This window comes from Arachis stenosperma, chromosome 6 (genome assembly GCF_014773155.1).
Source record: "Arachis stenosperma cultivar V10309 chromosome 6, arast.V10309.gnm1.PFL2, whole genome shotgun sequence".
In the NCBI taxonomy this organism is placed as follows: Eukaryota; Viridiplantae; Streptophyta; class Magnoliopsida; order Fabales; family Fabaceae; genus Arachis; species Arachis stenosperma.
The window spans coordinates 123,283,899-123,295,247 of record NC_080382.1 but is presented as its reverse complement, the minus strand read 5'-3'; the positions used below and the strand labels follow the sequence as shown (position 1 = coordinate 123,295,247).

The 11,349-nt window shown below is 34.1% G+C and overlaps 1 protein-coding gene and 1 non-coding gene across 2 annotated transcripts; both read left to right on the top strand.

The window, feature by feature from the left end:
- Positions 1-2,775: 2,775 nt before the first annotated feature.
- TRNAK-CUU (transfer RNA lysine (anticodon CUU)) lies at positions 2,776-2,848 on the top strand. The gene has a single exon. It is a non-coding gene; the product is annotated as a tRNA-Lys (tRNA).
- LOC130935129 (uncharacterized) lies at positions 2,809-8,907 on the top strand. Its single transcript, XM_057864708.1, has 5 exons — positions 2,809-3,409; positions 4,080-4,256; positions 6,958-7,372; positions 7,621-7,710; positions 7,968-8,907. The coding sequence occupies exons 1-5, from the start codon at positions 3,143-3,145 to the stop codon at positions 8,771-8,773; spliced, it is 1,755 nt and encodes a 584-aa protein (XP_057720691.1). The 5' UTR covers positions 2,809-3,142; the 3' UTR covers positions 8,774-8,907.
- Positions 8,908-11,349: the final 2,442 nt, after the last annotated feature.

Genomic DNA, 11,349 nt, shown 5'->3' with positions numbered 1-11,349 from the left:
CCCCTTATTATGCATAGCAAGTTGATTGGTCCATTATTTAAGAGTGTATCTAAGTATATTGGGAGAATGAGAGTTAATGGCCATAGTGACCAAACATGAACTTACTTTTTGAAAAGAATTAGATCTTTGCATATATGCTTCTGTTCCTTCCTGAAAGTTGCTTGTCTTCTTTTTTGAATTTCTAGAACAATTCATACCAAAAACAACAAATAAAAATATAGAAACCAAGCATTAGCAATAGTTATGAAATCAAAGGAACCTGCTTATAAAAGACAAGAAAAATAACTTGCAAGAATATAAGAAGTAGCAGTAAATAGCAGACAGAAACCTTCAACTAATGAGAACGGTAGCGGTGCGATGGTTCTTGCGGCAGATTGACAGCACGATCGCGTGGTGAATAAACTAGCTATCGGCACAAAAAGTGGCGCACCAAGGAGACAACGACGTGGTGGTCATGGCGGCGAGACTAGTGGCGCACTAGAGCAGCGACGAATCGGCACTTTGGATGAGAAAGAAGACTGACGAAATGAGAAGGAATGGTGATCACAATCGTTCCTGAGGAAGACAATGATCCCTACGCGACGAAGTGGCGGTGCGACGATGAAGTGAATATGAGGGAATGATGGAGCTGCTTCTGATTTTCTTTGCGGTGGTGAAGAGGTGGCTGTGGGATGTCGCCTAACGGCGCGGTGTTAGATGTCGCGGCAGCTGCACCAACTATAGAGGGGTGTGGACGGCGTGGCTATGAGAATGGGAGAAAAGGGGAAAGGTTTCTTTGCGCGACTATGGGAGTAGGAGAAAAGGGGAAGGATTTTTACAATTTCTTATTAGGGTTTACTTAATCAACTCTTAATTATTTAAATTTTGAATTTAAAAAAATTAATTATTAAATGAAATTGTTTAAAAAGTTGGCTAGTTTATCTTGGCTATCTATACTTTTTCTAAATTTATTTGAGAGGAAAAAAGAGTTCATGAGAAATTAACATCTCACTTTAATTAGTTGAAGGAAAAACTGAATTTTAATATATTAAGTAGATACTTATATAGCTACACTTGTATTCAACAAACATCCTCATGCATTCTCTCATTTTCTAGAGTTTTTAATTTTTAAATATATTTTTATCTATTTAAAAAAATGACAAAAAAATTTATTTAACCTTAAAATACTAATTTTTAATGATAAAAGTATCTTATTTTTTAAATTATATTTGTAAAAAATTATATTAAAATTTAATTTCTCAAATAAATTTTTGAGAATATATTTTTAATATGAGTATTTTTATCACTTTTTAAAATTCTTTAAAATTATCATGAAATATATTTTTATTTGTATTTTTTGAAAAAAAAAACAATTTTTATAGGTTACCCACAAAAGAATTATCAGGTTTTAGAAATGTTACGCGGATATTTTGACAATTGAAATTTATAGAAAGTCTTTGATAATCACAAATATTTGACATGGTTTAAAATTTAAATTTTGAGAGAGAAATTTATTCCACTTAAAAGTACCACTTCAATGTGCATGAAAGTCATTATTTTATTGATAAAGATGAAAAAAAAGAATTTTACAGAATTATAAACACACAAGTAAAAAGAATTTGAATGTACTTAATTCAATAAAGTTGACAACACTTCACATATTTCAAAGTGTTTATATATAAAACAGAATTTTACAGAATTTCGAAGTCGAAATTACAATTGAAAAGACTTTAAAAAAATTAAATGATACAATTTTACAAAAAATATAAACTTTGCATAAAAATAAAAATGGTGAAACTGAAATACAAAGAAAATAGAAAAAATCTTGCATAAAAAAGTTATTTAGACAAGACTCAGGAATTCATTCGGATATGAGTAAGTAAAATATGTTTTTTGGTGAAAAATTTTAACATCTTGTATCCCGTTTACTCCCATATTTATAGACTTTTTCTGCCAATAAAATCTTATCATGTGTCGACCCTTAACTCACCTTAATAGTAACTATTCCTGCCAACCATTATTTTAATAAACCATTCTGCAACTTTCGTCTTTGACCCTTCGAATCAACCACTATTTTGTCGATGCTTTTTCTATCGAACTCCCTCAATCGACTTGCTTAATGTCGACCAATACTAATGTCGGCCAACAAATATCAAAATTTGCAATATAAAAATAATGTGAAAGTTGCATTGAACTATAACCAAGTTTTTAATATTTTTAAGGTGTGAAGCTTTATATGTTGAAGGTGCAAAAATTTTAAGATAGATCACATTTACACTTTATTTGAATAGATGATAGAAAAAAAAAAAAGAAAAAAATCAAAAAAATGATTTTTTTTTACAGTGTAAACATTTTTTGTTTGATACCTTATTTTGTTTATAGTATAAACGAAATACGTATAATATTAATTTGTTTATACTATAAATAAAATAAAACATACGATTTATTTTAATAAAAATATTATAAACTATCTATTTCGATTATTTTATTTATTTAAAAAAACACCTCAAAATTCTTCGAAAAAGAAAAGTTGTCCTCGAAAAAATGGTAATAAAATTAGAAAAACAAAAAATTAGAAATGCGAGCCGTATGTGTTTCTCTTTGCAACGTCAAATCTGATCTAGGAGTGGCATTTCTTGTCCCTTTGCTAAATACGTATATCTAAATTATTTATTTATTTATTTCATATTTAAAATTATATAATCATTTTAATAACAATTAATAAATATTAAATAAAATAAATTTAAATTATTTGAATTAATTTTTAGTTTGTTGGGCATCCATTTATTACAAGAAGCCCGTCTAGCTCAGTTGGTAGAGCGCAAGGCTCTTAACCTTGTGGTCGTGGGTTCGAGCCCCACGGTGGGCGATTGTGTTTTTAGTCATCCAATAAAAAAATGTCCTCTTTCAAAATACACGTCAATCAATCCATCAATCATGATTCATGACACAGAAATTTCGGATTATAATCCCCCCACACACCCCTACCAAAGTACCAAGTACCAACGTCTCTCTAGCCCAATATTAAAGTCAGGAAATCAAAGAAAAAAGCGTTGAAAAAACAAGATGACTATGGCATACACACAGTAGTCATAATAAGAATAGCTTCGCCTATACCAATAGTCCAATACCATACGGCATTTGCTACGCTGAAGTTGTGAACATGGATGTGAGTTGTTGTTCAAACTTGTCAAGCCGGTACAGGCCGGAACTGGTGAAGAGAATGCAGGAGAGTAAGTGCTTCCGGTGCGGTGAGATAGGACACTGGAGTTGGGACTGCCCTTTTCCAGCTGGCCATGTGAAGAAACCCACCACCTCATTCTCATCATCCGGTAACTGCCAAACCATCTTTTGCCGCTGTGGCCATGGCCCTTGCGACGTTTCAACGCACTCTAGTGGAAGGAACTTCTATGCTTGCCCCATCACAAGGGTATTCCTGCTCTTTATCCCCCCCCCATTAAGTTTCTTCCTTTTTATTTTAAAGCCGAAGATCTCAGTAACTGATTAATTTCGTTAAAAATGCTCCATCGACACTCAATTTCATTGTCTATACTGATACTCAAATACTTGGGCTATTCCGTGTTTTTGGTATTGTTATGTGTGTCTCCGTGTGATTTTTTTTTAAGAGCAATGTTAGGGGACAGTAATTTTTGTGATTGTTAGCCATTAACTAGCCACGAATGATGATTTGATGGTATGAGATTGGTGTGAGATTTCATCCAATAGCTCATATTTCTCTACTGGTTACATGCTGACCAAAATTCAATAGAATTGGTAGCCCTTAGACTTTTTCTTTTTTTAATGTAAACAAAGTAAAGAAAAAAAGTTATCCTAAGATAAAAATAATATAAAAATATTTATTTAAATATATATTATTTGATTTATTTAATAAAATAAATTGTTGGTTGAGATATATAATATTATAAAAAGTTATTAAGATCGGTTATCAAAATTAATTATTATATATTTGTGTATAAATTATATTTTGTAATCTATTCTAGTGAGATGATAATATTCGAGTAGAAAATTTTTTTAAATCTCCGTAAAGCAATATATCACGATGGTTCCACACATTCGTTTCTCTTGGTTTTGATTTTAAGGGCAAAGCATGTGGAGGATATAAGAAGCGTATTGAGTGGTGTGATGATGGTATTGAGGAGAGTTACAAGGAGCCTCCACCGTATAGGTACCCTGAGTGTGATTGCGGAGCTGGTGTCTGTAGAAAGGTCGAGGATCCGGATGTCCATAAATACTATTTTGCTTGCCCTATTCCACGGGTATGTATGAATAATTCAATATATATTGGAATTGTTATATTTGTCATATTCAACACACGTTGAGCTTTGCAATATTGAATATTGCTATTTAGGATTATGTGGGTCAATAAATTTTGGGAGGGGAAGGTTGGTAGATGTATAACTTTCTTAATCTTATAAAAAAATGGATGGAAATTTATCCATTTTTTTTTTTACTCATGGTACTATTAGTCTGTACAGTAACGCGATATAAAGTTATAAACTATTTGGTGCGCGAAATTTAACTCCGCACAATTGAACTGATAAGTGCATCGGGTCGTTCAAGTAATACCTCAGGTGAGTGAGGGTCAAATTTCATGGAGATTGTCGAATTGAGCAAGTAATGACTATCTTGTAAATCTTAGTCAGGCGATTAGAAAATATGGTTGTTTGTTAAGAAACATAAACGAAATAATAAAAATGAAATACCATATTAGTGTAAAAGCAATGATAGATAATTAGTTAAGGCTTTGGAGATGCATATTCTTTCCGGATTAACTTTTTTTACTGTCTACTTCAACATGAACGATTAATTCAATGGCAGCCGTAATTGACTAACTCATGTAGCATCCTCATCAAGATAGTCTCTTCTGAACCATAGCAATCCACCATATCCGAGCAACTCATGTAGCATCCTCATCAAGTTAACTCATGGCTTTCCACCATAGCCGAAGGTGAAGACCTAAGCAATCCACTCCCCTTCGCAATCCTACTCAAAACGCCACAGACAAGGTCAGATCTTCCGGATCAGAGAACGTTGCTTCTCATACTTTAACCTTGACGCTACAGAAACCTCAGTAGCCCACGGTCAACGGGATTATATGTCACATGTACAAAGTCGCCCAGGCACGTTCTTGGGATCTGCAGTGCATTCTCTAACTTGTGGCTCAATGCTATTCGGGCAAGACTCATACAGAACCCGTGTAGAACAAGGATGATTGTCACGGGTCATCCTCAATTCATGATATGAAGAACGAAAATGCACAAGAGAATGGAATCAAACGTGTATTGAAATAGAACAGTAATATTATTAATCCATGAGAATCAGCAGAGCTCCTAACCCTAACTTAGGAGGATTAGTCGCTCATAGCTTACAGAGAAACAATATAATTCGAATATAGTGTGTAGAGGAGGAAGAAGATCCTAAACAAGGGTGATCTTCTCCTTTAAATACTAATCTAATACTTAGGGATTACAAAATTAAGATAGACTGGACTATTATTAGGAAAATTCTCTTCCTGGACTCACTTGGTGAGTGTTTGAGTTGAGTTTGGGGTGAATCCACGAGTTGGTACTCCTTTTTAGGCGTTGGACGCAAGCCTTGCTCCCTTGTGGGCGTCCAAACACCAGCTGCTCCCTTTTGGGCGTTGAACGCCCGAAAGGGAGTAGTTGTCGGCATTCAACACCCGTTTTGGGCCTTTATTTCTAAAGACAAGTATAAACTATTATATATTGCTGGAAAGCTCTAGAAGTTAGCTTTCCAACGACGTTGAGGACGCGTCATTTGAATCTCTGTAGCTCTAGAAATGCTTGTTTTAGTATATGAAGGTCAGAATCTGACAGCATCTGCTACGCTTTCCTTGCCTCTGAATCAGACTTTGCCAAAGCTCCTCAATTTCAGCCAGAAATTACCTAAAATCATCAGAAAACACAACAACTCAAAGTAAAATAAAAAAAAAAGTGAATTTAGCACTAAAACCTATGAAAACATAATAAAACTTAAACAAAATATAACTAAAACAATATAAAAATGATGCCAAAAAACGTATAAAATATCCGCTCATTACTATTAGTACAAGTAACTATGTAAGAAAATTACAAATACAAAAAAGAAGTACTTGTGTATAAATACATATGCTATTTAACTTATTTTTTTGTGTATGATGTATTTCAATAGCTAATTGTTAACTATAAATAGCTAAGAGGTACCAATTCATTTATTGTTAAGTGTTAGCAATTTTAATTTATATTAATCATTATTTTTAGAAATAAATAGTCAAATTAGTCTCTGAAAGATTATTTATTCTACAAATTAGTTTTCGAAAGATTTTTTTAATCAAATTCGTTCTTCAAAAATTTTAAATTAGTCATTTTAGTCCTTTCATTGCTAATAGCGTCAAAGTTTGTTGATGTGATACGTTACTTGACACCACAATACATGCCTAATAGTCCTAGTTGGTGGCTAATATGATAAGTTTATGAAATTAGATCAAATAAATTTCAAATTGAGGGATTCCAATACCTCAAGTTCTCCCCTCAATTAGGTTTTGATTTGATCTAATTTCATAAATTTATCATGTTAATAGTCAATTAAGACTCCTATGTGTGTGTTGTAGTATCACTTATCGTGTCATATTAACAAATTTTGGCGCTATCAACAAAAAAAGACTAACGTGATTAATTTAAAATTTTTGAAAGACAAATTTGATTAAAAAAATATTTCGGAGACCAATTTAGAGAACGAGTAATCTTTTAGGAACAAATTTGACTATTTATCCGTATTTTTAGCTATTAGTCCAATATCTTTTAGACCACCAGTCCAACACCATATTTTTAGTTAATAATTTAACTACTGATCCAAAACAATAAATTGTTTTTTCTCTATAGTATTGCTCAAGTTTATATCAAAGTATGTAAAAAACCTAATCTATGTTTTGTTATGTATCTACTTAACATCAAACAGGGCCATGGAGCATGTGATTACATAGTGTGGGAGGATGAACTACTTGATAACAAAGTCACAGTTCCAATCCAGCAAATCAGTCAAAACCATGACTATGAGTTGTGTAAGGGAAGTGATTTGGTTGCGGACGGTTCCAAAGAGATGAGAGTGTTGCAAAATTCAGAGAGTCCCTTATTGATGGTTGTATCTGATGGGCATGATGAGAGGGATAATGCAGTGGAAGAGCCAAAGGGAGACCCTTCAAGTTTTGTTGATTTTCCGGAATTTGAGGATGCTGACGTGGATTATCTTCAAGAAATTGTAAACTCGGGGGAATGGGATGCTGTTGAAAAGAAAGCACTGCAATCGTTTAGTTGGTCAACTACTTCAAAGATCGGTTTTCAGCAAGTTTTTTTCAGAAATAACGGTTTTTCAGGTGATGTTGCAGAAATAACGGTTTTTTCAAGCACTTGTATAGAATTGCATTTCATTTTAAACTTGGGTTATGTGTTCGTCTCACATCCCTCTCCCGTTACTACCTTTGGTAAAAGAAAAATATAAAAAGATTTAAACTCTAGATGACAAAAGTTTATAGACATAGTCTGAGCATAATTTGTTTATTAATTCTTGTCAGAAGTTTAGAAAAGACATGTTGGAATTCTCTTGAATCCATTTAAGATGCAGGTCGTTGTTCATTGGGCTGGCTAGGTTACCTTATTTTTCTCCATCCCTCCCGGAGCTTGGAGTTCCCCACACCTCGGCCATTCTTTTGTTGTGAGTATGATTTCCATAAAGTTTAAACATCATTTTGACTATATAATTCTTGTAAAAACTTCTAGTAGTTTAACTTTTCTTATTTTAGTTTATCTTCTAAACTTTTAAAGTGTGCAATTTGATTTCATAAAATTATCAGCTATAATGTCACTTATCAGTTATCATAGTATTAGCCTAGATATTTCTACCAGAGTTAGTTAGAACCGTTAACTATAAGTGACATTATATCAGCTAACAATTACATTGTATTTTCACAGGCATTTTCCCATCCTTTGATAAGATTATCACTCCTAAAGAAGCAATAATTGTCAATAATTCCCGCAAATGCAACCAGCTTGCAATAACTAACTTCAATGAGCACGTCCAACTTTCTTCAAACGGTTGCGGCCGTTATGAAACTTGGAGAGATTTTGCCGGTGATACCCTCACTGTGTCAGAAGGCAGTGAAAGAAAACCAATGTCAAAGGGCGAAAGGAAAAGGCAAATGGTGTTAGTCGCACAGCAACAGCTTCTCAGGGATCTTGAGTCTCTACTAGATCAGCATGATCATGAATCCATGAGAGTGTATGCAGAGGACACTTTTGCTCTGTTGGATGACCTTTCTGTTGACTACAAAAAGTTTTCCGAACATATCTGGGACTTCATCGATAACATTTCGGCCGTTGTTGATATCAAGTCCACGGAAAATTGCCTAGTTGAGGAGTTAAGTCAATGCATCAATAAGGAGAGAGAGAGGTTAGCTGAAATCAAAGAAGAGTTCCTTGCGGCTGAAGCTTTGCTCAAAGAATCTAACCAGAATGAACAAAGGCTTCGCGAAGAAGTCTCGCGTCTTGAGGTCATGCTCCAAGAGAAGCAGAACAAGCTGAATTCTTGTGAGTTGGAGAGATTGGAGATAGAGATTCGTCTTGGAGACTTGAAGAGAAAAATAAGTGAGGTTGACACAACATTGAAGGGTAGAGTTAAGGAAGCTGAATTAGCAAGGAGGCTCAATGAAGAGAGACAAACAAAGAAAATGGAAGCTATGGTGGCTCTAGAGAAGGCCAAACGGGTAGTAGAAGATTGAATGCTATGTATGAACTAAACTTGTTAGGAGTGACGGACTCCGAAATACATGTAGTGGAGACCAAAGTATGATAATAAAATGTTGTTTTAGATTATTTTTGAAAAAAAAATATTTTTTTATTTATTGAAGAAAAAAATTCCAGTTATAGCTTATTTGAATCCGGGTTTTGTACCAAGATTTTTGAGTCTTCTAATAGAGTAGTCAAAGTGAGTTGTAATTTGTTAACTCGGCTTGGTTTATTCGTAAAAATAGACGAGTCGAGACTTGATTAGAAGCAGGTCAATTTGAACTAAGATAACTCGCAAGTTAATACAGGTTCGGATTAAAATGGATATGGGTTTTTTCTCATTCGGCCTTTTTTTTAATTTCTCTTATGAGTATATTGATGAGTTTATATTATGAAATATTTATTATAGATTTGTATTTTAGACGTTAAATAATTTATTATAAAAATATATGATTGTATGATAAATCTTGTAATTATGTTACGTACATAAAAAATTAATCACCAAATCAATTATTTGTATAAAATACACATTAAAATATAAAATATAAATTAAAAATAAATTAAATAATATTTATATTTATACATATAATGGTGAATTTAATTATTAATTTTTTGTGTATATATAATATATTTTTTTAGTTTAAGATTTAGAGTTTGAAGATTAGTTTTATGAATATTAAATAAAAAATTGTTAAAATTATGTAATTTTTTTAAAAGAAATTTTTTTAAAAACAAATCACTCGTTTAATTCATTAGCTTAGATTAATCGAGCCAAATTAATGTTTTTTTTATTTTAAAATATAAACCAACTAATCTTGCCTGGAAACAGATCGGCTTTAACTTCTCGAGATCAGCCGAGCTATGTACTGCAAGGTTGAACGTCTGTCTCTTAGAATCCGAGTTCCCTTATGTTCATTGTTGGTATGAGAGCACGAGCAATACAAAAAAGGTGGAGTGTACCTGCAAAGGCACTCCGAAGCTTAAATCAGTATGTATTCTAGCTTTACTTAGAAAAATTTGGTCTTTAGAGATGTTCTACTTCCCCTTTTATATGTGACGAGTTCCTTATCTGTTACATTTTCGGTACTAACGTTCGACTAAGTGGTATCGTAACCGACCTTATTTTGTCGTTGGAATGTCGGTTATGATGGAAGCATTCATGTCGCCGAGTTATAGCTCATAATTCCGAATAGTAACGGAAAATGACGAGGTATATCATATGTTGCTAATGGTTATGGGGCCGAGTTATAACGTATAATAATGACGACCATTATTAGGAGATAATGATGACCATATCACAGCCCCCAAGCTTAGCCTGAGGAGGATTTTAATGAAGCAGGTTGAGCTTTTGGATGAGTTATAACTCGGCTTGCGTGGGTTAGTGGATGAGCCCCCAAATCAACTTACTTCATTAAAAGAGGGTGTTGTGTTTTGTTTTATATTTTATTTTGTACGTGGGGAGTCGTGTCCGTTAGTTTCTGATGAGAGAGATAGAGTAATGGTTTTATTTAATTTTGCTGGTTCCCAATGTTGGGTTCGCCGTTTGATGTGGCTTTGGGAGTGGGAGTTATTATTTGAAACGTTTTGTTTCTTTAATAACTTTCATCTTTGGAGGTTTTTGTTCGCTGTTGTTGGCGTTTGGTTATATGCTTCCTTCTTTGAAGAATGAGTAAGAGAGGTATGATTCTGCTTCTTCATTTCTGATCTGTTTCTTCATCTTCCTCCCTCTTTCTTCTTCTTTCTTTTGTTCTCATTCTGTTTGTTGAGCTAATGGGTTTTGAGAAAGAGAAAAAGGATAAGGTGGATTGGTCTTATGATTGGGTGGGGGAAGATGTTAAGTCACGGGTGTCACTGTTCTCTGATGAAGCGGCGGTGAGGGAGGTTGATGTGACAAAAATAGTGAGGGTGGGTTCTGGAGTTAAGGTAGAGTTGTTACCATGTAGTGTTGATGATAGAGTTTATCACCAGGAGTGGGGGTTTGGGTTTTTCTACATGCACAGTTGTGTGTTGGAAGAATTGCGGGTCAGGCTACCGTATACGGAGTTTGAGTGTCAGATTCTGAAGCAGTTAAACTGCGCCCCATCGCAGCTTCATCCAAATGGGTGGGCTTTCCTTCGATCCTTTGAGGTTCTGATGGAATTCCTTGAGGAGATGCCATCTGTTGATCTGTTCTTTTCGTTATTTCAAGCTAAAGGGGTGTGGAAGGGAAGTTGGGTGAACTTTAATAGTACTCCGGGTTTTGGGATTTTCAAGCTCTACAAGTCCTCATTTAAAGACTTTAAGGAGATGTATTTTAAAGTCAGGGGTTCGGAGAAGGATTTCCCGTTTTTTATTGATGAAAATCTCGCCGAGAAGTTTCCACTGTTTTGGTGCTCGGAGCCTCAAAATATACTCGGCCCCGAGGTGATATCTCCGAGGAATGAATGTTTGATAGAGTTTTTGGTGGAAAATGTTGATCGTAAAAATTTGATATCGATGTATGAGTTGCTGAGGTGGGAGGAGGATAAAGGTGCTGTTGTAGAATACTTGGGTGAGTGTTAGGGCTTATGCAGATATCTGTGTTATTCTT